We start from the raw sequence: 27,586 nt of genomic DNA on the forward strand, positions 1-27,586 counted from the left end.
TAAGTATCTGGTGCACCAAAAAAAAAGATGATATATATACATAGTTTTTCCATGTTCATATTCTGAAAACCTATTTGATTTGGTGAGAGGAAGCAAAGACGTAATGGCAGTGGGAAAGAACAAGAGGATATCGAAAGGGAAAAAGGGTGGCAAGAAGAAGGCGTTAGTGCACATTACCTTCACCTCTTAACTTTCACCTTTTTCTTGTTTCTTTTTTCTGTAACTCTCGTTTTGCCTTTTTCTTCAGCGCTGATCCTTTTACCAAGAAGGATTGGTACGACATCAAGGCTCCTTCTGTGTTTCAGGTCAAGAATGTTGGCAAGACTCTCGTCACTCGCACTCAGGGCACCAAGGTATAACACTTTTCTTTTTGCATATACGTTTCAATCATCATTCGCTTATCTTCATCTGTTCTCACTATCGTATACTAAAATTTTGTGTATGGATCCGCGAAACTAATAAAAAAAAAAAACCCTAAAAAGTGGAATTTTTTATTCAAGTTAATCCAGCAGGTCACATGCAACGTGTGATTTAAATTATAATAGTAATATATGTTTAAGAACCAAAACGACATTGATTAATTTAGGGATTTAGATGAAATAATGTTGATAATAGTAATATATATTTAAGAACCAAAACGGCATCGCTCGACACTTAAAACTCCGGTTACAAACGTTTATAATAAATTTTGCTACGAATGATTAAGGTTACGTGCAATTTAAATTACTGAGCTTGATGTAGGCTTATATAGATGGTGACACGATGGATATTTTAAACTACAGATTGCTTCGGATGGACTCAAACATCGAGTGTTTGAGGTCTCGCTGGCTGATCTTCAAGGTGACGAGGACCATGCGTTCAAGAAGATTCGTTTGAGGGCTGAGGATGTTCAAGGGAAAAATGTTCTGACGAACTTCTGGGTATGAATATGATAGTTGCTGAACCTTCTTTTGGTCACTGTAATTGACTTGCATGATGTTAATCATAGGTAAGATTGTATCCCTGTAAATGTAGGGAATGGATTTCACAAACGACAAGTTGAGGTCATTGGTGCGAAAATGGCAAACTTTAATTGAGGCTCATGTCGATGTGAAGACCACTGATAATTATACTTTGAGGATGTTCTGCATTGGGTTTACTAAGAGGCGAAGTAACCAGGTGAAGAGGACCTGTTATGCACAATCCAGCCAAGTTAGACAGGTATAATCACATCCACTTTCTTGCTTCTGATATGCAATGTTGGTTTCTTTTCAATCTGTTTTTCAAATATAACGAGATCGGAATATAGTCCAGCCTTCATTGGGTTAACTTGTTTGAACATGCTTTTTAATTGAATCTCTCTCAATATCGAAAGGACCTAAGAGAATATCAGAAATTTGAAGGATGTGAGCTTAAGTTATATCATTACCTGTTTGTTATAATGTTGCAGTTACGAGATTCTCTTTCTGGTCTTGAGAATTGGAGAATGGGTTTAGCCTCTTGTTATCTTATATCATTACATGTTTTCTCTATTTTTTCAATTGGAGGGTGATTTTGATATTTAATTGCATAAGACACAACTTTATTTTTCAGATTCGAAGGAAGATGAGGGAGATAATGATCAACCAAGCAACATCCTGCGATTTGAAAGAACTGGTCCGCAAGTTCATCCCTGAGATGATTGGAAAAGAGATTGAGAAGGCAACTTCCAGTGTCTATCCTCTACAGAATGTGTTCATTCGTAAAGTCAAAATCCTGAAAGCTCCGAAGTTTGATCTAGGGAAACTGATGGAGGTACGCCCTTTTCATTAAAAAATTTCATACTCCTCTGTTCTTATATGTCAATGAATGTTTCAATGAGATAATGATTCTTGTACCTGAAAGAAAATAGTCAATCATTGCGGGATCCATCATTGCATCATTGAGTGTATTGTTGCTGGTTTGAACCGAAGTTTTTGTATACGCTGAGGATTCATTTTTCCCTCCATTATTTTACTAACACTTTTTGCTTGCAATCCTTTTAGATTCATGGAGATTACTCAGAAGATATTGGTACAAAAATGGATAGGCCTGTTGACGAAACAGTGGTTGAGGGAGCCACTGAAGTGGTTGGAGCTTGATTGACTCATAATGCAATTTTGTGATTTGGAACTGATATTGCTTCTAATTCAGTTTTGTTGACATTTAGAAACTACATTTGTTTTTTAGGCCAAAATTTCTTGTTGGCTTATTAGTTTTTTGCTGTCATCTCCAATAAATAACTGGTACAATCTTTGAATACTATTTATGAAGATGTATTTATGTTGCATATCAGAATTAAGCTTCTACTGACCAGTAATTGCTCCATTTCTTGCACCTAATGAGAGCTTGCGGCATTTTATTTCTTTTGCATCGGATTCAATTGGGCTTAATGAATCTTATTCACAGACAACCCATTTTTGTTAGAACTGTTATACTAATCAAACTCACGGCTGTTTAGGACCTCGATTTAAAAGAAAAGTGTTGATATATTTGTTAACAATATCAATTAAATTTTATAAAATCATAATTAAAATGTATTACGTTAAATAAAACTAAAATGTACGAATTTTTGTGATGTTTAATACATTTTGTTTACGTTGTGGAGGTTGTTAACATTTTTTAATAGATAGTTAAGATTTATTATAACGTTGTCATTTTGTGAGTGCTATTGTTTCATGAAAGGCCTTGAGGTTAACCGTAGTTTTTTTTTTAGATTTAAATGTTTCAATTTCTCACGTTACAGCTGACTGTTTTTAGTATTTAGTTTTTTTTACTATTAATTACTTTAGAAATCTAATTTCAGATTTAAGCATACTAATTTTATATATGTTATTATTATATAGTGAAAATATTACTTGTTTTTTTCTGTTTATTTTTGTAAAAAAAAAATCAATAAAAAAGCAACACGGTAATTTTTAAAGTAAAAATGTAAACAAAATGCCAAAATATATTTTCATCATATTTAGATGCCATTTATTTTTCTACATGACATTTATATATTTAAGAACCTCAACAAGCTGATTGCAGTGTAGTTGTTTAACTCGTTTGTGGTGTGATCAGTGTGAAGTTTGTGAAGTTACTTAAGTCGTTTTTTTTATCTTCGAATAATATCATAACGTGCCAGCTGATGCACAAGATCACATAAGGTAAGGCTCGTGCAGAACGGTGAGAAATCTTAATTTTCTATGGTAATGGGCAACATTATGATTTAAGTTTTGCCTTTTATTTTACATTTTCTGGTATTTTTGTCCAACAAGGATAAAAGTTCAAGGATAAAAATTCATCTCGTAATTCATTTCTAATAGTATCATATCTTCCTATTTCATTAAGAATAAAAATAGGTCCAATCCTTACCACTTTAGAAGACAACTAATCCTACTAAAAAAATGTAGTAATAAGCTTTATTTTTTTGGCGAATAGATTTAAGTTAACGTAAAACCATAATTGTAAATAATGTAATACAAATAACATAATTTTCTTTGATAAGCTTCTATTGCTTTTCACACGATTCATCAAACCTGGTGTTTAACTAATGCTTCACTTATTTAGCATATACACTTAGCCCTAGACCAAGAACAATGAAAATAGGCGCAAAGTCTGGTCTATTATAATACCTAGTTTGCAGCCGGTCCTTCTAGCTCTAGATATGTTTGATTGAGAGAAAAAAAAATCTCAGTTGTTTTCTTTCCTTTGAAAGAGAAGGTAATTTTGCCAAAAATTATAACTTAATTCGCACAAGACTGACTCGAATAGTGTGACTTTTCACTGAGAATCTAAACGCTGGACTAAAAACTGTGCGAAGTACTTTTCAAGGTGCATGTGGTTAAATGCCACAATCACAAGGTATCCTGCACAATTGATGGTAAACGATCATCATTTAAACTCAAGCTAAGTTACAAAATAATAAGAAATGGGTGACTTGGTTGACTTATAAGCATGTTTGTTTTTCCATTTGAAATGGGATTGAACGTCTATCCAATAAAGTTCCCCTTTCACGCTCGGGAACCTCGGAAAGTAGTACGTCTCTAAACAAGCACTCTTAAAAGTTAATCCATTCTTCCTTTCAATATCGTCTCCTTTACTTCGGTTGGGGTGCTGCAATAAATAAACCAAAAGACTAGTGAGCCATAAAAATTACAATATACGAACGTCTTAACGAAAATTAAATTTAGAATAAACATCTAAATGCAAATGTCCTAGTTTAGGAGAAGAAAATTTTAAAAAAAAATGACTCAAAGAAAAATAAATGATAATGGAGAAAAGGCTACAAGGTTTTCTTTCAAATCATTACAGGAATCCGATTTCATCCTACCCCCTCCCCTCCGGGGCTGCTTTATCAATCACTTATCATGTGTATATTGTCGGCATTGCTATGTCATCCACGTGGTACCGCAGTGACTCTCGTTTCACCTAAACCTAAAATATTTAACTGTGTCTGTTCTATCATAACAAGGAAAATTAATCGTGACCCACAGAAATTTAAAGAGTAACATGTACCAAAACACCATCTTTGGAAGTAGATCAGGATTTGATTTCATTATGCTATTACTGTTTTGTCTAGAATATGGCAAAAGTATCATCAACTAGTATAAAGTATGGATGCTTAGTGCCTTCCAAAATGGTAACAGCAGTATGCCAAAAACTTGTGGTAAACTATGATGAAAAATGGAGAAATCACAAACTTACACAACATAAACATGTCCACCCCAGCCACTTAAACAATCTCGATCGACAGATGATTGTAGCGCTTGGGAGATAGTCTCGAACAATTCCTCTGGTTCCTGAGTCACAATTAAGAAACCGAGGGAACATGAATAATCTTCTTCTCGTCAAAGATCATGAAAAAAAAGTTTAACATCTTTGAAGTTTCAAGAATATATCATAAGCATGATAAGTTTGATAACCCGTGAGAACATGGGAAATCAACTGAAAACTTGAGCCTCTATTCGTAGCAACTTTAGTTTGCAGAACATCTTATTTCATACAACAGTTTTGCCCAACATTTAGGCATATTACACCTGATTTGCATTTTGCAGTTGTTATAATCTGTATTAAAAGAACCTTCAACATCAAGTAGACATGCACTTGAAATAACACTTTCTTATTTGTACGTACCCCATTTGTAATACCAACATTAAAAAATGAAAATAAATGACTTGCTGATTTGTGTGTAGTGTGAGATGTCTTCGCTGGAAATGAAAACTGGAGTTTCCTAGTGTTACTATCGACAAAATATTTTATTATAAAGCAGTGTTCCAAATACAAGTCTTATCACTTAAGCAATTCCAATACATCACATCTATTTCTAATTCGAGCCAGCATATGATAGGCACACGTAACAAGCTCTGTGGTAGAAGAACAGCAATGATACTTAAACAGTTTTTATAACGACTTATGTATTATGGAATGGCTAAATCCCACTTCAAAAAGTGAGATACTCAGTGAAGTATTTAACTGTTCGGCTTTCTTCCCTTAATATCTAGCTTTTGAAGGTGGGTTTCCAAGTACCTACCTATTGGTATCAGATTAAATATCTACCAATTAATGTAAAGTAAGAATATAAAATGTTTATTATTTTATGAGATAAAAGGATAAAAGTACCAAGAACAGACTCCTAATGGAGTTCTTTGTATACAACGACACTGCCCTCCCAAAGGAGTTCATCTTTAAAAGATGGATTACTAAAATACTCCTTCCTGATTATTCTAATAAAAACCAGAATACCCAATCTCCTTAAGTTCTGCCAACTCCCAACACATAGAGGTTACTCTCCTGTTTTCCTAAAGGCAGCAGTAATATACATGCAAATGTATCTATATTCATACACATATACCGATAGGGTATAAGGTAATAGATGTTGTTAGGGGTTGGAAGGTATACGAGAGAAGAAGAAAGTATATGAGAGAAGAAGGGCACCGAACGGTGGAAGGCGGGGAGAGGTCAAGCTGAACGGTGGAAGGCGGTGAGGGAGAAGAAGAAAGGCACCGAACGGTGGAAGGCGGGAGAGGTCAAGCCGAACGATGGAAGGAAGTGAGGAATCGAGCCTAACAGCTGAAGGCGGCGAGGGCTCGAGCCGAACGGTGGAAAGAGGTGAAGAATTGGAGCCGATCGATTGAAGAGTTACTATCCTAACTGTTGTAGCAATTAGCATGGGCGGGAAATATTTGGTAATAATTATAGTAAATAGAGCTATATCCTAGAGAAATATTCAATATAAGATAATTATAGTAAATAGAGCTATATTCTAGGGAAATATTCAGTATAAGATAATTATAGTAAATAGAGCTATATTCTAGGGAAATATTTAATATAAATAAAGCTAGATGCTATTGTTAGGGTTAGGTTTTTGATTATTGAGTTTGTTGATAGGCGACTACATCGTGTGAGGGAGATTATGCTCCCAATGATCCTTGTTTTGTAAGGGAAGTTATGCTTCCAACTATCCTTTGTTTACAAAATTCTATTACCATTAACAAGAGAAATTCATTCTTTCTTTATCTTTTCTACCTACTGTGATCGTGATTCATTACGTTTCTTACCCGGAAACGTAACATATACATTCATAGATGAAGATAAAAACGGATAACTAACTACTTCCAAAAGATAAATAAAAAAGAAAGAAAGCTAACTTATTTCAATTTTTCTAGATATGGATAAAAATAGGATAATTAAATTCTTCCAATTTCTAGGCTATCGTTGGCTCCCAGGAGATACATCATGTGATCCCATCTATTGTACATAAATGATCTTCTGAATATATGCAAGCAGCTATTCCGATTAAGATTCAGCAATACGTGAACATGTCCATTTGCATATACTTATTTCATAATTTAGTATTAAAACACAAGTACAGACATGACTGCAAGAATTTCAAATTTTATAAAAAAAAAAAAAAAAAAAAGAGTGATGTCAAAAGCAACAAATTAAATATAGAGACAAACCATGTCAGGCTTAAACATTGACTCGCAAGCCCCATAAAGAGACTCAGATGCAGTACCGGCTACAACAAAATCTTTTGCAAGTTCCCTGTCAAAGCAAAAAAGCATAAAAAAATGTTATTACCCATTAACATCACAAACATATGGCTTCAATGAAAAATAAAAAGATTGTTCTAATAACGAAAGGGAAAAAGTTGCTTAGATTTTCAAAATAGAAGAAATCTACAAAAGAAAAATAGATTAAAGAATACTTAGTGCGGTGTGCATCCAATTGAGAAAATAAAATCAGTTATTTATTGCTTCACTGTCAAAGTTATGTGCATAGAGTTCATTCAACAACACTTCAGGGCACATGGAAGGGGTACCTTAAATATCAATAAAATTTAGAAACATTTTTTTCCAACAAATTGGTAGTTTGAAAAAAACTAAAATGTCCAGCACACTAAGTATTTAGCTGCAGAAACCAACGTCTGACTATGACAGTTGTGCCACTTTGTTTCTCTCAACAGAAATGATTATTAAGTCATAAAAATTTAAAAAGACGAAAACATTCAGAAACTTCCTCTGATATCTGATTCTAGAGTAGCAAAAATAGCTAGAAATGACTAAGCAAAAATAGTTCAGCAAAATTATTCAGATTTGCAGATGCTGTTATTCACCAGTCTCCATATAAATGCATGATAATATGTGAAATGTATTATAGAATTATGACTCAGAAGAAATGTGTATATATCATATGCATGTCATTAAAACACTAACCTTGCTCAACACTCAACCGTAAATAAGGGCATAGATTATACAAGACTTCAACTTACTTTGCTCCAATCGCATCCATGGTGCAAATGAAAGGTTTATCTTCATCTCCTAGTCCAGCAATTACAGGTTGGCAAAAGTATGGACCAAACCTGAAATGCAAAAGAACATATTTTGCTTTTACAGTAATCAAGTGAGCTGACAACTTCCACAAACATAAAATAGAATTATGCATATGATTTAAATTGTGCACAAATATTCCACAAACACATCCACTTCATTGAAATAATGGAGAATTCATTTGCTTCACAAAATACGTCTCTTCCTTTTTTTTCCATAGTCAGTCAGTTGATAGTTATTTAAAGTATAGAAAACGGGATCTTCATCCTATCTAAACATCATGTTTGTCAAGAAATAGACTTTAAACCTAACTCAACCTTACAAATCTGACTTGTAAGATGAAGTTTGCACCCATATATACACTCTAAATTGGCCTTAACTCTAGTCAACGTGGAACTTCCAATATACCCCTCACACCGAGGTATATACATCTCATGCATGAGACTAGACATTAATGAATGGTCCGATAACGACTTGATATCTGGTAGAATAATATGTCCAATAAACAACAAATTTCACTATGATAGACTCTAAACCATGACTTTGATATTATGTTAAAAAGTAAACTTTAAGCTTAATCCAACAAAACCGGCTTAACCGGCTTATAAGTTGAGATTTTCACTCACTTATATACTCTAAATTGACTTTATCACTAGTCGATGTGAGACTTCTAATACAATCCCCTCTGTCGAGGTATATATCTCTAGCGTAAGACTAGACATTAGTGGTGGCCTAATAGCGGCCGATAGTAGGTGGAATGATATGCCAAATAAACACAAATCTCACTAGAATAAACTCTAACTCATAGCTCGTATAGTATGTAAAGAAGTGGACTTTAAGCCTAAATCAACCCCACAAAACCAACTTGTAAAATGATGTCTGCATCTACATATATACTTTAAATTGACCATATTTCTAGTCGATGTGAGACTTCTAATAATATTCATTAACACATTCCCACACCAAAAGAAGGAAAATGAAACACATTTAGATTGCATGGCCATGGACAAAACTAGAGCAGTTCCACAAATGTTTTATTGAGTTACAACAATTTTATGTTCACAAATACAAGAGTCTTATATTACTCTGCATGTTCAGTTAGAAAATATTCCGAGTCAATTTGAATATACACCATCAGTCAAACACTTGAAGTAGCATATTCGTACAAGATATTACACCTTTAGCGATGCAACTTTCAGTTTGTTGACAGGAGACATGCTGAGGTAGGAATATGTTTAGACATAATTTTTGTTTCTGTATCTCATATTCATAGCAGCAGCATCACTATTATGTTCTGCTGATGAGAACATAATTCTTTCAATAATACCAAGTCTCCCTTCCTCCCCCGAGAATTACCTTAACAATACTAAATCTATTTCCCATCTTCTCTCCCTTAACCCCAACCTTATATATTCGTTCCTTTTATGAAAGATAGAGTTACACCATCAAGTTTTAGAATAAGAACTTGAACATCCAACAAAGTCAATTCCAAAATAAAATACACAGCTACGGCGTTCAATATATAAACAAAACATCTGGATAACGCCACCAAAACAGAATTTACCTACAAATCGACTATGCAAATTTAACATTTAAAAGCAAACAAAAGATTTCAGTTAAACAGACGACCGAGCACGGCATCCTGCGGTTGACCACGAGGCCTAGAACACAGTCTGGAGCTACTACACCGTTACAATAATGGAATGGAAGGATTCAGAACTCACCGTGTTTGGTAACAGCGTCTTTATTTATCATGCGATTTTTTATTTTTTTCATTCTCAGATAAAGCAAAGAGGCACCGTTATTGATAAAAGTGCAAAAGTACCCTAATCCTAAGAATAATTGATAGAATTAAGACGGAGAGACACACCTTTTCTCGTAGAGAATAGCAGAGACTAGGCTAGCGAAGGTTTCGGGCTTCATATCCCTCTCTTCACGCAGCTGATACAATTTGTGGCGGAAAACGAGGCGCTGGTAGAGCGTCTGAGCGTCGGTGGCGAGGCCCGAGAGACCGATGAAAAGCTTGTCGTGGATCTTGGAAATCCTCTGGAAATCGGTGGCGATAGTCTGGAGCTGAACCCCGAGTCTCCGATCGCTGGCAATGGCGAAGCAGTTCTTCCCCACCATGGCCACTAGGGCACTCCCATTGTACTCGAAGATCGACATCTTTCGCTGCTGATCAACCAATTTTCTGATTTCGTGACATACACGGGTATTTGCTAAAATCTGTAGTGTTTGGAACTAAGCCCTAACGTGGTGCTAAATTTAATAAATATATAAATTATATCCATACCCTAATATAATTTATTAATATTGAGGACTAATTTATAGGATTCTTCGTTATGCACAACATTGTCTCATAATTTCTAATCTTCTAAGTATGATTCTATCATTTTAGCATCTATTTAAAATAATATATATATATATATATATATATATATATATATATATATATCATGAATTTATTTTAATTAAATATAATCGATACATTTGCTTGTGTACAATTTAAAGAATGTAAACATATATATTTTATAATCAAGTTTATATTATATATAAAACTTCTTATTTAAATAGTTTAAACACTGCTAAAAAAATATATACGTTCAATAATATATAAAAATGTGTTTACAGTTATCCAAAACATAATTATAAGTCAAGTTTATATATAACTTTATTCTAAAAACTATCTATTTATTTGTACAAAATTTCTTACATTATAACCCAAAAAGAACACTAACTACACTAGGCAAATTGTCATTTGCACTTTATGGCCCAGTGTTTCTTTTCTGAGAGACTCATCAAGTGATCATTTCAAAATTATATAATAAACACAAGTAAACAAATAACACAAAAAAGATAAGCTAATATCAATAGAATAAAACATGGAATTCAAAAAATAACATATAATATTTTCACTTTCAAACTAAGCACAACGCATAAACATATTATAACATCTAGATACATGTATTATTGTCGAACTATGGCGATTTATGCACTTATGGTGGCCTCTACTCCTCTGCAAAACAATTGCCAATAAGTTTCAGTCTATCATACACAAAGTTAGTCCGTTAAACGCCTTAGGTCAAGGTAAAGCCCTTAGACTAGGATCTCTTTCTACTCTTATTATATGTCTCACCCCTCTCTGCTTGAGAATAGATGACCATTAGGGTATCAGGATAACCCCAAGACTGAGCTCCTACAATAATACATACACTGCTTGAAACAACCATGAAGACTTTCCCCTTAGAACTCTTTTCAAACCATACTTAACCATATACATAACCTCATGCATAAACCATCATATAATTCAATATATATTACTAAACAAGCTTTAAAGTATTAGTACATCTTTCATCCATAAAAAATAAAAGAGAAGAAAGCAAAATCCTAACATGCATACAAGGCGCCTAGTGATAGAATCATGGCGCTCAACGCTAGACACCCAACGAGAACGCAAACAGAGAGTTCTCAAGCGCAGTGAGAACTCTCGCCCACCTATGAAACATACAATCATCCCTCACCATTAACATGCCTAATGACCTTATACTTGTCCAACGCCCAAAACCCATAAAAACATCGCTCAACGCCAAAATGGAACGTTCAACGCCATACCAGATGACAATAAGTTGTTGTTCTGATTTAAATGCACCTTGAAGCTATCCAAATGACAAAATTTACTTCCTTGACACTATAATTGATGCAAAAACATGTTTATTGATCAAATTCATTACCTCTTTGCTCATTTGGTAAAAAAAGAAGATACCTTAGATCAACTCAACCACTTAAAAACACCTATAACCAATTTGACACATTATGAACCAAATTTTAGTAAACTAAGGGTCTAAGCAAGTCACAATTGACTCAAAAATAGACCTCAAACCTTCAATTTTATTACAAACTTACTCCTTTAGATTTTCATCTATTAAAACCCTTAAAATGGATCGAAAATAACCTAAACTAAACCTATTAGCTAATTACCAACCCAACATCACATTTATGGTTTATTAAAGTCCTAAATAATTATCTAAAACAGCTTCCCAACATCAATTATAGTTCAAAAATCACTCTTGTAGAAAATTCACCTACCAAAACCTTAATTTAGACCAAAACTATCCCAACAACACTCCATTTTCACTACTTTTAACTCTATAACAAATTTATACTACCTAGAACTCCAAAACAATAGCATCACATATTCAATCAAGCATCATTTCACAAGCATACACCATTATATTCATCAATAGGCAAATATTCACTCATTAAGATACACACTTCACTCAAATTGTAACAAATTCAACTCGTATATAGTTCATAGTCTATAAAACATAATTACATACTTCTTAACATGAAACTTATTAGAAAATGGTTTTAAGCCTAACTCAATCCCACAAAATCGACTTGTAATTTGCACCTCACTTATATTATAATTTAGCCTTATCTTTAGTCGATGTGGGGCTTCAAACACACCTCCTTCATGCCGAGGTATAGACATCTCGAGCGTGAGAATAAAATTAATGGGTGGTCCGATAGTGGCTCGACAACGGGTGGAACAAAATGTCCACATAGATCTCGCTAGAATAGGCTCCAACCATGACTCTGATACCATATTAAAAAGTGTTTTTAAACCTAACTCAACCCCACAAAATTGGCTTGGAAGATGAGGTTTGTACCCCACTTATATATTATAGTTTTGTCTTATCTCTAATCGATGTGAAACTTCCAACAGAACTAAAACAATTATTTTTACCCCGTCACAAGTTGACTTGTTTCTACCCGACCTTATACACTCTAAAGACATATTATTCTTTAACTTTACACTTTCTGAATCAGACAATTGACTCGTGAGATAAATGAGTCATGATCCATCCAGACCATATATAAGTGAGAATCCATAAATCCATAATTATCTTATAAATAGTTCATCCATCGAGATAAATGGATGACATTTATATTGACAACTATTTGACACACTCTACTAATTTGAATATCAAAGTATTTTTTGTAGACATACCACGTTCATGGAGAGGACAAGTACAAAAAGAGAGTAAAAAGAGACTCATTTCACTTGTAGAAAAAATGAAAAAGTCCATAAAAGCCATCAGAGATTAGTTAAGGGAGAACAATTACCATTACCTAAAGTTATCTTTAGTTTATATGACTTTTCTTTCATTCAAGTCATGGTATAACTTTCCCACATTTATATTGTAATAAAATAAACATTTTAAATGAAATTCAAAACCTCACGTAATAAGTATTTGCAACTTCATTATATACATTTGAAAGTACTAAAATCAAGACCGAGAGGCCATACTGTTATTTGAGGGTTGGATATATTTTCAAACTGTTGAAAGGTGTAGATCCATAGTTAATAAATATTAATATAGATATTGCTCTTTGAATTTAGTTTTATAATTTCTCTTTAGTTTATCAAATTACCCTTTTCTTTGTAAACTGAATCACATTATAAAGTTCAGACGATTAGGTTAAATGTTAAACGAGCAAAGATTTCACGGATCATTCTAAAAAAAGAAATTAAAATTTAAACTCACTTAAAAGTAGCAAATAAAACAAATAAAGTTAATCATCATTTACATACACCCACGTATTATATTAATAAAATTATCGACAACTACCATTCATTTAAAAAAAATTGCTACCATTTGTTATGTGTGAATTGAAACTTTATCTTTAAACATTTCTTGAAATTAAAAGACAATTATTATTTATTATTTTTGTGTCCACTTTTTAAAAACATATTTTTAAGTGTTTTCTCACCATACTAGTTGTTGCAATATTTTACTCTTCTATCTCGAAGTATATATATACTTAAAAGAAATATTAAAATATCTTAATTTGTTTTTATGAAATAGTTTTTAATTCTTTTATAATAAAGTACATGCATATGCAATAAATATTTAAGAAATGATATAATCTGTTAAATAATATATATAATTATTCATATTGAGATATTATTTAAAAGTTAGGTGTGAGAATATGTAAGAGAATTGTGGTAAAATTAAATTTGAGTAGGTACGATACCATTCCTTGGATTCAACCAATTATGACAAATTTATTATTGCAGTTGATTGAGAGGACTGAAGATCAGGGAAGAGGACCAAATAAAAGTAGCGCCTTGTTTGGTTGGATGGAATAACGATAAGAAGAAGAAGCAAAAGCAGCAATGGCAATGGATGGAGGAAAGCGGAATGCGGTGGAGAAGTTCTTCTTTGCGACTCTACTTCTCTGGTTAGGCTCCGTTTGTTTTGAGATTTTGTTGAATCAGCGGTGGGAGCTTCTATCAGTCATAGCGGGTTCGATCTTCTATCAGACATCTAATAGCATCATCCGATTCTTCTTCTCCGCAGATAAAGATCCTCTCTTCGTTAACACTTCCGTCTCTCTTCTCCACTCTCTCTTCACTTCCGCTTCAGGTAATTTCTCTATTCATTTTCACCAATTCTCTAATTCTCTTATAACTTCGCCTCTTTTTTTATTATCACTTTGTTTCGATGCTTTTCGGGCCACCCGATTTCCATAGCCAGAGAGCAGAGTTCTAGGGATATTGAACTTATCTTTTGTAAAAGAGAAGTAATAATTATATGAATTACGGCTTAGTCCTTAGCAGGTTTAGTAAACCTTTGCTTGAATTGAAACTCGGTTGAGGGAGAGTGTTTCGATAATATCCATCAATCAAGCGTTCTACGAGTCTAGTTTTCTAATTGACCGTGAATCTCCAAAATTCCTTTGTTTGAATGAGTTTGTCCGTAGAAGCATTTATAGGAGAAAAATTACTTTTGTTTCTTCTGAAAGCGAATTTTAGGTTATGCGTAGCCTAAGTTATGTTTATGAAGTTATCTTATTTCGATTTTTCTTACCAAACAAGACCTTAAGCTACTTTCCTGCATTTCTGTGGGTGGTTCTTTGCTAAAATTCTTTCTGTTGGATCGATGAGAATTCCGTATAGATATTGTGATTTTTAATACCTTTTCCCCTTTCTCTTCTCATCGGGTTCTGGCTGTTATTGCCTTTTCTTTTGCAGTGATCTTCATCTTGTTCAGAGAGTTGTTAGGTACTGGGCCAAGTGGAATGTTTGACCACTCACAGTTGGTTGAACATACTTGGCCTTGGGCTTTTGAAGCATTGAGCTTCTCATGTGGTTACTTTGCGTATGATCAGTGGGATATGCTTCATTATCGCTTGTATAATGGTTGGATCCCCTCTATCCTTGTGCATCATCTGGTTCTCCTTATCTGCTTCACTCTTGCTTTGTATCGAAATGTTACCATCAACTACCTTATTCTCACTCTTATCTGTGAGGTAAGCCACATTTCCTTTGAAACTCTTCCTTTTTGTGTGTACTTGTTTATATCTAATGTTTTTTTTTTTTTGCTTCAAAAGACTAGAATTTTGGGACTAAGGTTTTCCCCCTTTCCTAAGTTGTGTGTGTATGTGATATTCGTAGAAAGATATTGCTAGATAGTGGTAAAGCACTGTGTCCATGAGAAAAATTGTTAGATTGTTGTGAATCACATGATCCCCATTAATTTTTATGAGACATAGTTGAGCGTTTTAGTAAGTAAGAATTAGTAACACATGATTATGTAAAGATTTGTTTGAACCGAGACTATCTCACCTCAAATCATGTTATAATTTCTCATTTGTATGAGTGTGTGTTGTTAAACCCTGAATACATACTACTCACCGGTGACTGTACAAACTAAGGAATACTTATTTGTGATGTATGGCTCAGCTGCATTCCATCTTTCTGCATGTGAGAAAAGTGAGACGAATGGCCGGTATTCGGGATGCAAAGAGCATTCATGTTAAGTTAGAATGGTTTCTGAATTGGGTCACCTTCTGTGTGGCAAGATCTGTACCTCACATTCTCATCACAGCCAAACTCATGAAGGATGCTCACAAATTTCAAAAGGGTGTAGAGCTACCACTGGCTCTGTTGGGCATGGCTGGGATGAATTTGCTCAACATTGGTCTTGGTATGGATCTTCTCAAAGCCTTTAAGAGAGAAAGGAAGTCCCAGCAGCGAAATCTTCATGACCACCGTGAATGAGAGAAAAAGTACAATACAGTGCTCTTTTTGGTGTATGTACAACAATCTTTAATCTTCAGCTGAAGTGAAAAGACGGAGGGAATTGGTGCAGCAGGCATGGAGAGGATTGAGTATGAATATGTTGAGCCTCTTAGTTTTTTAAATACAACACAAATAGATTATTTGTAATTTCCTCTAAAAGTTATTTGGAAGCATCAACCATGTATCCTGGTAAGTTGCCATTTATCATCCCCTCCTTAGATTTAGACACACGAGTTTAGCATAGTATTTATTTTTTTTCTGAAAATTTGTATAAGGCCTAATGTTATTTTTGTCCAGTTTGTTTTGGTGTTTTGGTACATTTAATTTTAAAAGTCTTAACATGATAATTGACGTATCCGTAAATATAATTTTGTAAAAGTTTAATACGATGGTTTATGTTTTTAAAATGATTTGTTTCTGCTACCTGTCTTTAAGATCATTCAAATTTTCAACCGTTTGACTAGTTCGATTAGCTTAGTAACATTTTTGTTTAAAATGACCAAAATAAATTCTCTTAAAAAATATAACATGTCACATTAAGACTTTGAAAACTTAAATGTATTAAAACGCATAAATACCATACCATTACTTTTTAAAAGTAGTGTTTAGCTTTTTTGAAAGCAATCATCATATCATAAACTCTACTCAGATTTAACCAGTAAAAATATCTAATATAAAAATAAATATTAAAAATTGTATTAATAATGTGTATGCATAACATCATAACCTTAGTACAGTAATAATTCAATGTTTCCGCATCCTTAAAAAGAAAAAAAAAAACTAGCAAATCACAATAATAAGATGTAATAATTCAGTACTAGTGCCAAATAAGTTGAAACTAAATACATGATATAGTTATATATAAATTCATAAAAACATAAATTTTGGGGGAACAATCTAAAAACTTAGTTAATTTTGTCAAGTAATTGAAGTTTAATAAAATATTATCATTATTGAATAAAGTTTGAAAAGAATTACATTTGAATTTAAACTTAATGATTCATTGACTAAATTCGGTACGAATTTAAATAATTTAATTAGAAAAACAAATAAACACGTTTAAATTGTAACTTCATAACAAATTTGAGTACTTTCTCCTAGCCTTTTATTTTTCTATCATTCTTTCTGTCTGTATCATGTACCTATGTTTACTTCAATTTCTTTTAATTTAAATACTTTGTTTTTACCGCAGAGGCAACAACTTAATATTCCGTTGCGTGCTTTTGTTTTTAGCATAGAATGACAATTAATGTTTCGTTCCTTACATAAATACAACTACGACATACAAAAAGAAAACATTTTCAAGGTGAAAACAATTACAGAGGGAAGTGGGATTAAATAATTCAATCTAACTAGCATTAACAACAAAAATAATAATATTATATAACTCCGTAATACTAATAATTAAAATAAAACATGATTTTATAATTTTATTACAATCAACCTCCATCTTGATTAAAATTTATATATAGGCAGCAAGAGTGCTAGAAAGGTAAGCTGACATGGCTTGAATGAGAAAAATCGTCTTTCTATGTCCTATATATAAATGAAAAATAGGAGCTTCTCTCAAAGGGGTGGTGGCGCAGTTGGCTAGCGCGTAGGTCTCATAGCTTCTGAGTTATCCTGAGGTCGAGAGTTCGAGCCTCTCTCACCCCATTTTGTTATGTTTTTTATATGAATGTAATTAGTTTTTTGCCATGATTGTTTTTAGTTTTCTTGTTACGGTTGATACATTTATCAACGGGACACTGAAATATTTATACGTAGCAAAACTATAAAAAATTTGATCCATGGTTCAACACAAGCATTCGAAAAAATTGATAGTCATTATTATATATGATAGATAGCACTAAATGAAGGAGTTCCATCATTATAGTTTTTAATCCCCACTAAATTTCTAGTTGGAGTCCACTCTCGGTTTGAGAGAAAAAATTTACAAAACCATTTATACTCTTCTCAGAATCATGCTTTGGCAAGTTGGTTGATGATGGTGGTGGTGAGCTTTCTTCATTTCTACTTGAAGAACCGGAATCTCTTTCAGTTGAGTATGTGCCATTTGAATGCGACTTCACCATGACTGCACCGTCTCTAGCAATGAATGATGGAGTAGCAGAAAGTTCTGGAATGCTGGTAGTGTCAATCAGGAAATCTTCTAGTGTTGCTAGTGAACTTAATTGATTCCCCAAAGACGCTATTGTTTTCTGGCACTCAGCAAGCTTTCCTGCAGCTAATGCTAGGTCCTCCTGGCGTAGAACATGTAAAAAACATTAAAAGAGTTTTTATGTTAGGAAAATTTAATATAGATGTTAATGTTCATGATTACCAACCTGCTTTAGCTTCATTTCACTGTACGAGGTTATTGACCCAAATTTCTCTTCCTGCTTCTTTCTTTCTAGTTCTTCCTCTAATTCCTTATACCTTTTTTCAATTTCTACTGATATGGCCTTTTCCTTATCAACTTCTGCTTCTAGTAAGTGAACTTTTGCAGTTATTGATTTAGCCTCGGACTGCATGCTCGTTAGTTCATTTTCAAACACTTGCTTTGATTTGTAGGCGTTCTCTAGCTCTCTTTGCAACTCCTCCAATTTTGTTTCTGCCTCCCTCATTTTAAGCTGTGATGTCTCAATGACACACTCACTTTTCATTAAACATGTCTTCACTTCCTCTTTCTCAGCTTTGGCCTTCTCTAGCTTCTCTTTTAGTTCATCAATTTGCCGATTGGTAGCGTCAAACTCATCTCTGATGGAGCTTTCTTCGTGAATGCAATCATTGGCAACAAGTGACTCTTTGATAAAGCTCTCATTCTTAGTATCTGGGAGTGCTGCGAGTCGTTCCATTTCAAGAAAATCATCCATGAGATCAATGTTAACAGAACCGGATGAAATTTGTTTGTACTTTTCATTCTTGAACTGATCAAGCTTAGCAATTAGCGCAGATGCCCATGAATCAGAACAACTTAATTCATCTATGTCTGGTTCTGAGCCACTCTTCTTTGTTGTATCAATCTCCACTGCTCTAGTCCTCTCTCCACTGTTTGATTGACCATCTTTGAGAGATTCAACACAAGAGGATGATGTAGTGGAAGCTCTAGAGGCCATGTTTGTCAGTCTCCGGCACTCAGCCTCGAGCTTGGCAACTTTATTGATGCTTTCTAAATGTTGCTTGCTAACCATCTCGGCTGTTTGAGTACTTAAATTCCATTCTATTGTCCTGAGTTCCAGTTTTTCAGATAGAGCTTGGAGCTCATGTTTGAGAACCGCGTTCTCTTTCTCCAAATATTCGACCTTCTGGTACTTATCAAAATCAATTGATGATGGAGAACTAGCATTCGAAAGATCTGATTTGCTCTGCACCTCCATGAGCTGCTTCTCTAGTGTACCTTTGGAAGATTCCAGCTCACGTGTTTTCTTTAGTACAGCATCATGAATGCTTTGCTCCTGCTCTTCCCTTGTTTGTCTAAGCTGCCTAACACACTCCCTAAGTGCACTGTCTAGATGTGTGACTCGATCTTCCAATGTTGAATTTCTGAGGGTCAGTGCCTCGACTTGTTTCTTTAAACTTGTCACTTCATTTTCAGCCTTTTCCCAGCCTATAAGTTCATGGAAATTATCCAGTTAAGAGACAATGTGAAACAGAAGAAAAGAAATATATATTCAGCAATCATTTAACATTAGCATTCATGCTGATCATATCTAAGCCATTTATACCAAAATACTATGGCACTAGTGGGAAAACGGAGATGAATGCTTTAAACTAAGTAAAAAGTTATGGACTAGAAAGGACTGGAGGAACATTATGGGAGTGGGGGAAAGTAAATGTGAGGAGGACAAGTGAAAGACAGCCAAAATAAGTGGTATGATGATATGGTGAGAACTAAGTCTCTACTGTAAAGTATGCTAAGTCAGGTACAACAAAATTTACTGCACAAAATGTAGGGGAAAGTTGGGTACGGGGAGAATAACTGAAGGGAGTATTCTCTATAAAATCAGTATAAATATATATACAGAAACTGCAGATAGGTGTTACACAGCACGATCCTACTTTCTCAATGATATGGGGTTGCAAAATTCCACCAAAGTGCATTGCTTTACCTGGAAAGTGTTTTACCTACTAGAGAAAACCTAAAGAAGTATTTTGTTTGAGCAAACTGATTTGGTATCCCCTCTATGCCTCGTGGATGAAAAATCAACTGAGCATGTCCTCTTAACATGTCCAAGAACCTTAGAATCGCATTGCCTTGTAACATACAGGTACACTTCTCTACACAAATTGGGTGTGGGAGTTTTCCAGAAAAATAAGTGGGAAATCCTTTGATTTGCTATTGCGTGGTGTTTGTGGTGAGAACGAAATAGATGTATTTTTCAGTAAGGAGTGTTTGTCTGTGACAGTGATGCAGATGGTTAAATTCTTGTGTGGGTCTTGGATCAACAGGCTAAAGCCCACAAAGAGTATGCCTTTCATCCGATGGGTTTACTGTCCGGGTTTGATTATGTGAAAATAATGTCCCCATTTATATATACATATCTTTTTGTCGAAAAAAAAAAAACAACTCATGCTGTTTCTCTTAAACCCTTTCCTTGATGGCAAAATTTCTAGATAGTTTGCTTGTTTAACGGATTAATTGTTTAGACACAAGTTCCTCTACAGCAAGCATATCCAAGTAAGAATAGAGAGGTAAGTACTGATCATTAAAAATAAATGTACCTGAAATAGCTTCTTCAGCGACTTTGGCATGTTGCTTAACCAAATCTTCTTTGGCACTTACATTCACGAGCGCTGCAGACAGCTTTTCTGACATATTCCTCAATCCATCAGGTTCATCTCTATCCTCTGATATACTTATCATTGCTCCATTTACATCTTCATCTGTCAAATCATCATTTATGCTGTCTGTTGCATGTGAGGTGACTTCAGGTGATTGTGAATAGAAAAATGACATATTAATATCTTCAGGTATGACCACAATTTTTGTGGCGACTTCGGGTGACTGGTTATGCTCAATAGGAGATCCATTCAATGCCTCAAGCTGCATAAACAAGAAAAATATACTTAGCATAAAGTAGAAGAAAGTAACGGGATAAAATATCAACCTCCAGCGATGAACAGCTCAAAAAAAATATGATAATTATGCTTCATTTACATTAATGTATGACAGTGAAGTTGGTAATATATACATCCTTCAATGAACTGAACTTACATACATTCAAGTCTAGGTCTACTCACAAGAAAAGAAAGTGGTCAATTATAATTGCAAGTATCAGAGAACTGATACATCCGAAAAGACATGCATGAGTCATAATTAGCCTTGTCTTAGTTCATTTGTTCAAACAATTTCGTTTTGGAGACAGACTCTGTAGGTATCAGCAATATCAAGACAATGATTACCTCTCCAAATAATTTAAGGGACCAATATCAGCAATCTGTGAAACCTGGCTCAATTGGATGAACGGGTTATTTCGACAAATCCTTCAATCTTCCAGGAAGTTTACTCGTGTTACAAGCATTATGACATTTGTGTATATTTATCTTAAGTAATGACATTTAATTACAGAAAAAAGAGAGAGAACCGGGGGAGTAAAACAAGTGAAGGCCATCTTAATAGCAGTAATTGAATGGTAAAATTCATCCATTAAGTGAGGAATTCTGAGTTTAGTACAGAACAGTAATCAAATTATAATTTAAAACTTCTGACTCGTGAATGTTAAGTATCATATCAATAAGACCCCAGATTTTTAAGAAGAAATAAAGACTGAACATGTATGGTGTCAATGTCAACCCAGCTTAGTAATGATTTCGAAAACAGCAAGTGTGACAGGCTTCTGGAGGTTTTTTCTTTTGTTTCAGTTAGCTATAATGACAGTATTAAACAGCTTACCGCTTCACTCAGTTGCTTCTCAGAAACGAATGATGCAGACTCTGAATTTTCAGTTTCACCAGAAGATTTCCTCTCCAATGACCCTCTATTTTCCCCCATCGTCCCCTCTAACTAATAGCCTGAGATTAACTTGAAAACTGCAAGCATTTCATCTGCGGAAAAAACCCAGATGTTAGAAGCTCACCCAAAACAAAGCACCGAAAACCTTCTCCATGGTTAAGACTATAATGAAGGGATTTATAAACAAACTTCGCTACCGTTTCACCTTGTTAGAGAACAGACTCTTCAGTTATACATGAGAAAGTGGAAAGACAAACTCAAAAGAACATTTATTCTTCAACAATCTCAATTATTTATACAGAAAACAAGATTCATTTCTTTCTTCTGACCATCTTTGTGTAGAATTCATAACACACCGACAATAAATTCACGAGGAATATGACTAAAGAATGAACCTTTACTTAATTTAAAGACGCAGTTCCTGGAGCGTTAGAGATTCGTATTCACATATACTTCGTAGCATTTGGCCTCAAATCTACAGATTGAAGGTAATGAAACAGTAAATGATATGATGGGCAATGACATGGTTTTTCTGCCACAAAATACAAACTGCCTCCAACATTCCCATAAATCAAACAATTGGAGAGAAAAAATGACTTCTTTCGTAACCCAACTTCAAAACATAAATGAAAATGTTGAGGAAACAAGAGATCAAGTACCTTTGAGTCTTTCACAGTGTGAATGACCAGCTTAAACGGTAGCAGGAACCCAAAAAAATTATGGAATTGTAAACAAAAAATCGGTTCGAAAGTTGACAGTTCAGAATCTATGGACAAAAAAAATCTGTAGAATGGCGAATAGTGCCCACATAGAAACATACAAAATGATAACTGCTACTGAGAAATAAAACAAGAAGCATGCAATGGGAGTTTCTAATTTTTGTTTTTATGATTACCCTTTTCTTCTCTCTTCAAATAAAATATTGGAGGGCACGTGACCGTTCGTGTCCAGTTGTGAAATTCAAGGTCAAGGGTGTGTATGACAAGAAAGACCACGATCACTTTTTTCAGCTTTTGGGAAATTTTTTTAATCTAATTTCGTATTTGAAATGAGCTTCTCTTATTCCCGCCATGGATGAACACTATAAATGGAACATAAATGCAGGTCACTGTCCACTTTCCTTCTTAATAATCTGTCTAAGACCCTAACAACTACATGTTCTGCTTTTTTTTCCCTTTTAAGTTTTGTTGTAAATTTTAAAGTTTCACTCAAAATAATTTCATCAATTCGTTGTTTTGCGTGTTGGTTTTGTATCTTCCTTCTATCAAATAGTTAAGAAATTGCGGGATAAGACAAAACAACGAATGATTGATTTATGATTATTATTATTAATTATGAAATAATTTTAGATCAATCAAATAATGACACGTATATAATATTAAAATATTGTCAAAATATCATTATCTTTATTTATTTATTTTTTATTAATAAATAAGGATATTTTTATAAAAGATTAATAATAAAAAGTTATATATTTATAATATTATTTTAAAATTTTACAATATCAATTAAATTAATTATTTTTATTAATTTGAGTTACTATAGAAAAAGTACCTTTTTATGAAAATAGGGAAAATAACAAAATTACACAAGTATATTGCATAAAAACCAAAGATGTATAATGATATACATGATCTATATAATTAGATTCAATGCACTTTTATATTTACATCCACAGCGAGGAGGTCCTTTTTCGCATGCGAAATTATAGCCGCTTAAAAGAGCAAATAATTCATCTCAGCATCTAAATCTTGTATAATGTTATATAATCAAAATAATTAATTAATCACTAATTTGCGGTTTTACCATAACGCGTGTCAGAAACATCTTAATTATTATTAAAATACGTTTTCCATATCAATTTACATATATTTATTAAGGAAGAAAGTACTTCAAATTTAATGAAAATTAATTTTAGTTTTTATAAAAAAATTCTTTTATATTTATTTTTGTCTTCTCATTTCAATTTTTCTCTCCTCATACATTTATTCTTATTATGTTTGACTTTAAACAGGAGAGAAATAATTTTAGTTTTCTTAACAAAAAAACAAGATAGCCAAGTAAAGATTAATTAGAAAATAAAGTTGGTACGGTATGACCTTTTATTAAGTCATAGACCGAAGGGTTGACTATTGGTGAGAAACTCAAAAGAACCATTTCCAAGACGGAAGAGTGGTTGAACATAGGTACTCTAAACACTAAACGAACTATTGAACTAAGATTTAAATTTGAATATAGGATTTCAAAATCCGAGTGAAAAAATACTAAATTCCAAAATATGAAGTAATAAATATAATATTTTGAAATATAGGAGAAATAAATATAATATTTCGAAATCCAAAAGCAATAAATATTGGTTTTTAGGAGAAATAAATATCGTATTTTAAAATTTAGAAGCATTAAATATTAGGTTTCGAATTTTAACGAGCTTTTTATCCAATTTCGAAATTAAGTGAGTTTCTTAATGGAATTTCAAATTTCCTTAAGTTTCTAAATCAAATTTTGAAATTGGGTAAGTTCTTAAATCAAATTTCAAGTTTTTAAATTGAATTTTGAAATCTAACAATTTCTTAAACCAAATTTTAAAATCTAATAAATCTTTTAAACTAGATTTGAAAACTTGATACATACAAAGTGAGACTAGGAAAGAAGAAAATGCGTGAAGACTTAATATAGAAGGCATCCAAATAAAATTGGCTTTATTTTGAACATGAATCAACATTTGAAGTGAGGCTGGACCATCTTCAAACACTACTTATGAGATCTTTTGTACAAACTAGCTTTCTAATTCATCTTTTTCATAGGGTGATTCTTTCTACACCTCCTTCTTTTTCTTTCTCCATCCCATAAAAGTGGTGTTTTTCCAAACCACTCCTAAAAAATACATAATAAAAATACCAATACTTCACTATTTTTAACATTTTTTGGATTTAATATTTTGAAAAATAGTTTTGGATTCGAAAAATACTATTTGAAACATCTAATCTAAAAGAAAAGAAAGAAATTTTCAAAATAAATGTTTCAAAAGATATTTTTGGATATAAAACTACTTTCCAAAATACTTAGTTTCATAATTTCTTCTCGAAACACCAAATTGGAATATAAAAAAAATTAATAATTTCAGCGGTCTTCCTTTTGATTTTTTTTTCTCTTGGATCTCTATTTTTTTAAAAATAAGTAATTAGATAATTGATGTTAGTACAATACTAACACCCTCAGTTGGTGTTTTCCTAATTCTTTTAAATATTTTTTTAATTTTTTTAATTTTTAATTTTTAATTTTTAATTTTTAATTTTTTTAAATATTTTTTAAAATAAATAAAAAATTGTCATATGTTAAACTGACATAATAATAGTATGATGTGACAATAGTAATGTCATGTGTCACTATCATGCCACATATATTAGTCTCAATTTGGTTTTTGTATTTTTATTTTGTCATATTTTTTTTTAAATTAAAAAATTTTGTCCTTCTCCAAATTGAAATGAAATTTAATTTGTATATAAATGTTATACAAATATTTTATTAAAATTGATATTTTTATTTAGTTAATTATATAAATGTTAAGGTTTAAACCCTCGTATGGTCCTCATATATTGGATTCTAAATTTTGAAAAATCGTAACAATAAAACCCTTTTCGTTAAGTGTCGACAAACTACGTCAACATATGTTGATGTGTTGCACAGTAAATATGTTGATGTTAATTATTTTATTACGTGGAACTATTATTTAAATTAAAATGGTATATTAGTTTTTGACATGGCAAAATGTAATTGGTCATAGTTAAAATAATAGATTATGGATTTTGTACACTTCTGATTATGGTTTTGAACTAAATAGGGTTTAGAGAAGGATTTCCTCGGTCCACGTTGTTGACCATCACAACTTCGCTGATCTCCACGTTGTTTGAACTCCTCTCCCATCCTTCATTAACGCTCCTCCTCCCATCCATGGTAGCCCACTCTTCCTTTATCACCTTCATTGACGTGCCACCGTGAGGGCAAATTAGCACCATGGTCAGCGTTTAAGCTCTTCATGCCTCAACAAAACCTACCATCATCTCCACTCTTCTCCATCAAACCATTCGAAACCCGCAAAGAGAAAACAAAAACGTAGAGATCCCAAAATCACACCACAGAAAACCCCAAATTCGGGAAATCTAATCACAAGGAAGAACCCTTAAATCGCTCACGGTCTCCACCTTCACATCTCGAGCTCGTAGAAGCAAAAATTCAAAAATATAATCCCCTTTGCCTGGTCGCGACACCAAGTGAAACCAATTCGCGCCGCCTGAAGTTGTTGTAAACATCACCATCTCTAACGCGACTCCTCTTTCCTCCTCTCTCTTTGATTTAGGCTTCCTCGAGATAAAAGGAAAAATGAAAAGAAGAAGAGTCATCTTCCGATCACCTCTCACGCGACGAAGAAAACCTATGGCTGGGTTGGATGTGTGAACCTAAAGTAAAGAAGAGGAAGAAGAATAGTTACCTACCAGTAAACCAAAAAAAAAAAAAGAGGAAGGAGGAAAATGTCGCCCTTGCACGACGACAAAGGACCCTCTAATGTTGAGGTTTGTTCGCGAAGAAGAGGAAGCCAAATTGGGGAAAAAAGGGTTTCTGATTAGGTTAATTAATTCTTTTGAAAGCTAATTGAGATAATTAGGGTTAAGAGGATTTAATTGCATTACTTAATTAGAATTAGAGACGTAATTTAAAGTTGTCATTATAGTCATAATTGAAATTTTCCACTCAATAAAATCATCCAGATTAACATACTTTGACGCCAAGACCCACTTGAGATTCCTCAACAAATATGAGGGTCATCAGAGGGTTTAAATTAAAATGTTAATTATGCTTTATAAATATACCTATAAGAGTTAAATAAAAATAGTGGTGTGGCACACTTTGTGGATTTTTCAAATGACGTGACCTGGTAAACAAATTAAAAATGTGAAATTTTATTTTTTTTAAAAAAAATTGAAGAAAATTTCATAAAAACTCCATAAAGTTTTCTTCAATTTTTTATTTTAAAAAAATAAATTTTACGTTTTTACTACATATACCAAGTTTACTCGTATCTTTAATCCTTTAGAATTTTATCTATCAATACTTATTTTAACTAATCATATATATATATATATATATATATATATATATATAATGCTTAATACCTTTTTTGTCCCTCTTTTGAGTGGATTTAGTGGATAATGAGGATGTTGAGCATGAGGATGCAGAAGATGTTGAGCATGAGGATGCAGAAGATGTTGAGGTTGCAGTGGAGGTTGAGAATGAGGATGAAGTTGAGGATGTAAGTGAAGAAGCATTGGAAGTGGATAATAAGGATGAAATTGAGGTCGAAAGTGAAGAACTAATTGACGTGGACATTCAGGATGGAGGGGAGGTTGATAGTGAAGAAGAAGTGGAAGTGGAAGTGGACAGTGATGATGAAGTGGAAGTGAACGACAAGATCCTTTGACCCAACTTTTCGAGAACGAAGAACACCCTTGAGAAGCCATTCCTATGTCTCCCCAAACACTTCCCAAACCTCAAAGACCAATTGGGAGGAAACCAAACCCTAACCCCTCTTAATGAAAATCACTGCCACTACCACGTGAACTTTAATGAAAACCACTGTCACTACCACGTTATGAACCTAAACAGTCATGTTGCACAGATCACTCCACACTGTCAGCTGAATCGTTAAATATTTAACGCCGTGACCAAAAAGGATTTGATTGTACACTTTTTTCA

At 33.3% G+C, this 27,586-nt stretch overlaps 4 protein-coding genes and 1 non-coding gene across 8 annotated transcripts; 3 read left to right on the forward strand and 2 right to left on the reverse strand.

The window, feature by feature from the left end:
* On the forward strand, positions 1 to 2,287 carry LOC124847822 (small ribosomal subunit protein eS1-like). Its single transcript, XM_047325396.2, has 6 exons — positions 1 to 162; positions 248 to 353; positions 783 to 920; positions 1,015 to 1,200; positions 1,573 to 1,773; positions 2,004 to 2,287. The coding sequence occupies exons 1-6, from the start codon at positions 104 to 106 to the stop codon at positions 2,097 to 2,099; spliced, it is 786 nt and encodes a 261-aa protein (XP_047181352.2). The 5' UTR covers positions 1 to 103; the 3' UTR covers positions 2,100 to 2,287.
* A 1,494-nt stretch (positions 2,288 to 3,781) lies between these two features.
* Positions 3,782 to 10,062, reverse strand: LOC124847817 (proteasome subunit beta type-3-A-like). The gene is made up of 5 exons (XM_047325388.2): positions 9,682 to 10,062; positions 7,754 to 7,843; positions 6,942 to 7,026; positions 4,687 to 4,781; positions 3,782 to 4,095 (listed from the first exon to the last, which is right to left on the reverse strand). The coding sequence occupies exons 1-5, from the start codon at positions 9,975 to 9,977 to the stop codon at positions 4,047 to 4,049; spliced, it is 615 nt and encodes a 204-aa protein (XP_047181344.1). The 5' UTR covers positions 9,978 to 10,062; the 3' UTR covers positions 3,782 to 4,046.
* Positions 10,063 to 13,848: 3,786 nt separating this feature from the next.
* Positions 13,849 to 16,199, forward strand: LOC124847821 (TRAM, LAG1 and CLN8 (TLC) lipid-sensing domain containing protein). The gene is made up of 3 exons (XM_047325394.2): positions 13,849 to 14,242; positions 14,851 to 15,128; positions 15,562 to 16,199. The coding sequence occupies exons 1-3, from the start codon at positions 13,993 to 13,995 to the stop codon at positions 15,877 to 15,879; spliced, it is 846 nt and encodes a 281-aa protein (XP_047181350.1). The 5' UTR covers positions 13,849 to 13,992; the 3' UTR covers positions 15,880 to 16,199.
* A 1,272-nt stretch (positions 16,200 to 17,471) lies between these two features.
* TRNAM-CAU (transfer RNA methionine (anticodon CAU)) lies at positions 17,472 to 17,556 on the forward strand. Its single transcript is given in 2 exon segments — positions 17,472 to 17,509; positions 17,521 to 17,556. It is a non-coding gene; the product is annotated as a tRNA-Met (tRNA).
* Positions 17,557 to 17,707: 151 nt separating this feature from the next.
* On the reverse strand, positions 17,708 to 22,771 carry LOC124847826 (filament-like plant protein). Of its 4 annotated transcripts, none has more exons than XM_088106814.1 (6): positions 22,495 to 22,771; positions 22,237 to 22,310; positions 21,776 to 21,927; positions 20,605 to 20,926; positions 18,228 to 19,489; positions 17,708 to 18,143 (listed from the first exon to the last, which is right to left on the reverse strand). In XM_088106814.1, exons 3-6 carry the CDS (start codon positions 21,872 to 21,874, stop codon positions 17,790 to 17,792), a joined length of 2,037 nt encoding a protein of 678 aa, XP_087962940.1. In that variant the 5' UTR covers positions 21,875 to 21,927; positions 22,237 to 22,310; positions 22,495 to 22,771; the 3' UTR covers positions 17,708 to 17,789. The 4 variants fall into 4 exon arrangements, with proteins under 4 accessions (XP_087962940.1, XP_087962939.1, XP_047181355.1 ...); XM_088106813.1 differs by having other exon boundaries at positions 22,231 to 22,310; XM_047325399.2 differs by lacking the exon at positions 22,237 to 22,310 and having other exon boundaries at positions 22,495 to 22,770.
* Positions 22,772 to 27,586: the final 4,815 nt, after the last annotated feature.

This window comes from Vigna umbellata, chromosome 2 (assembly GCF_029865625.1).
Source record: "Vigna umbellata cultivar VRB3 chromosome 2, Vumbellata_1.0, whole genome shotgun sequence".
Classification (NCBI taxonomy): Eukaryota; Viridiplantae; Streptophyta; class Magnoliopsida; order Fabales; family Fabaceae; genus Vigna; species Vigna umbellata.

Bases quoted from the DNA above. Each gene is read 5' to 3' on its own strand.
- LOC124847817 (XM_047325388.2), bottom strand. From the start codon at position 9,977: ATGTCGATCTTCGAGTACAATGGGAGTGCCCTAGTGGCCATGGTGGGG. The intron at 7,844-9,681 runs GTGTGTCTCTCC...TTTGCATTTCAG, and splicing joins GCTATTCTCTACGAGAAAAG to GTTTGGTCCATACTTTTGCC. The intron at 7,027-7,753 runs GTAAGTTGAAGT...TTGCTTTGACAG, and splicing joins ATGGATGCGATTGGAGCAAA to GGAACTTGCAAAAGATTTTG.
- LOC124847821 (XM_047325394.2), top strand. From the start codon at position 13,993: ATGGCAATGGATGGAGGAAAGCGGAATGCGGTGGAGAAGTTCTTCTTT. The intron at 14,243-14,850 runs GTAATTTCTCTA...TTTCTTTTGCAG, and splicing joins TCTCTTCACTTCCGCTTCAG to TGATCTTCATCTTGTTCAGA. The intron at 15,129-15,561 runs GTAAGCCACATT...TGTATGGCTCAG, and splicing joins TTCTCACTCTTATCTGTGAG to CTGCATTCCATCTTTCTGCA.
- LOC124847822 (XM_047325396.2), top strand. From the start codon at position 104: ATGGCAGTGGGAAAGAACAAGAGGATATCGAAAGGGAAAAAGGGTGGC. The intron at 354-782 runs GTATAACACTTT...TTTAAACTACAG, and splicing joins CTCGCACTCAGGGCACCAAG to ATTGCTTCGGATGGACTCAA. The intron at 921-1,014 runs GTATGAATATGA...CTGTAAATGTAG, and splicing joins ATGTTCTGACGAACTTCTGG to GGAATGGATTTCACAAACGA.
- LOC124847826 (XM_088106814.1), bottom strand. From the start codon at position 21,874: ATGGGGGAAAATAGAGGGTCATTGGAGAGGAAATCTTCTGGTGAAACT. The intron at 19,490-20,604 runs GTACATTTATTT...ATGAACTTATAG, and splicing joins CGCTGAAGAAGCTATTTCAG to GCTGGGAAAAGGCTGAAAAT. The intron at 18,144-18,227 runs GTTGGTAATCAT...GTTCTACGCCAG, and splicing joins GTGAAATGAAGCTAAAGCAG to GAGGACCTAGCATTAGCTGC.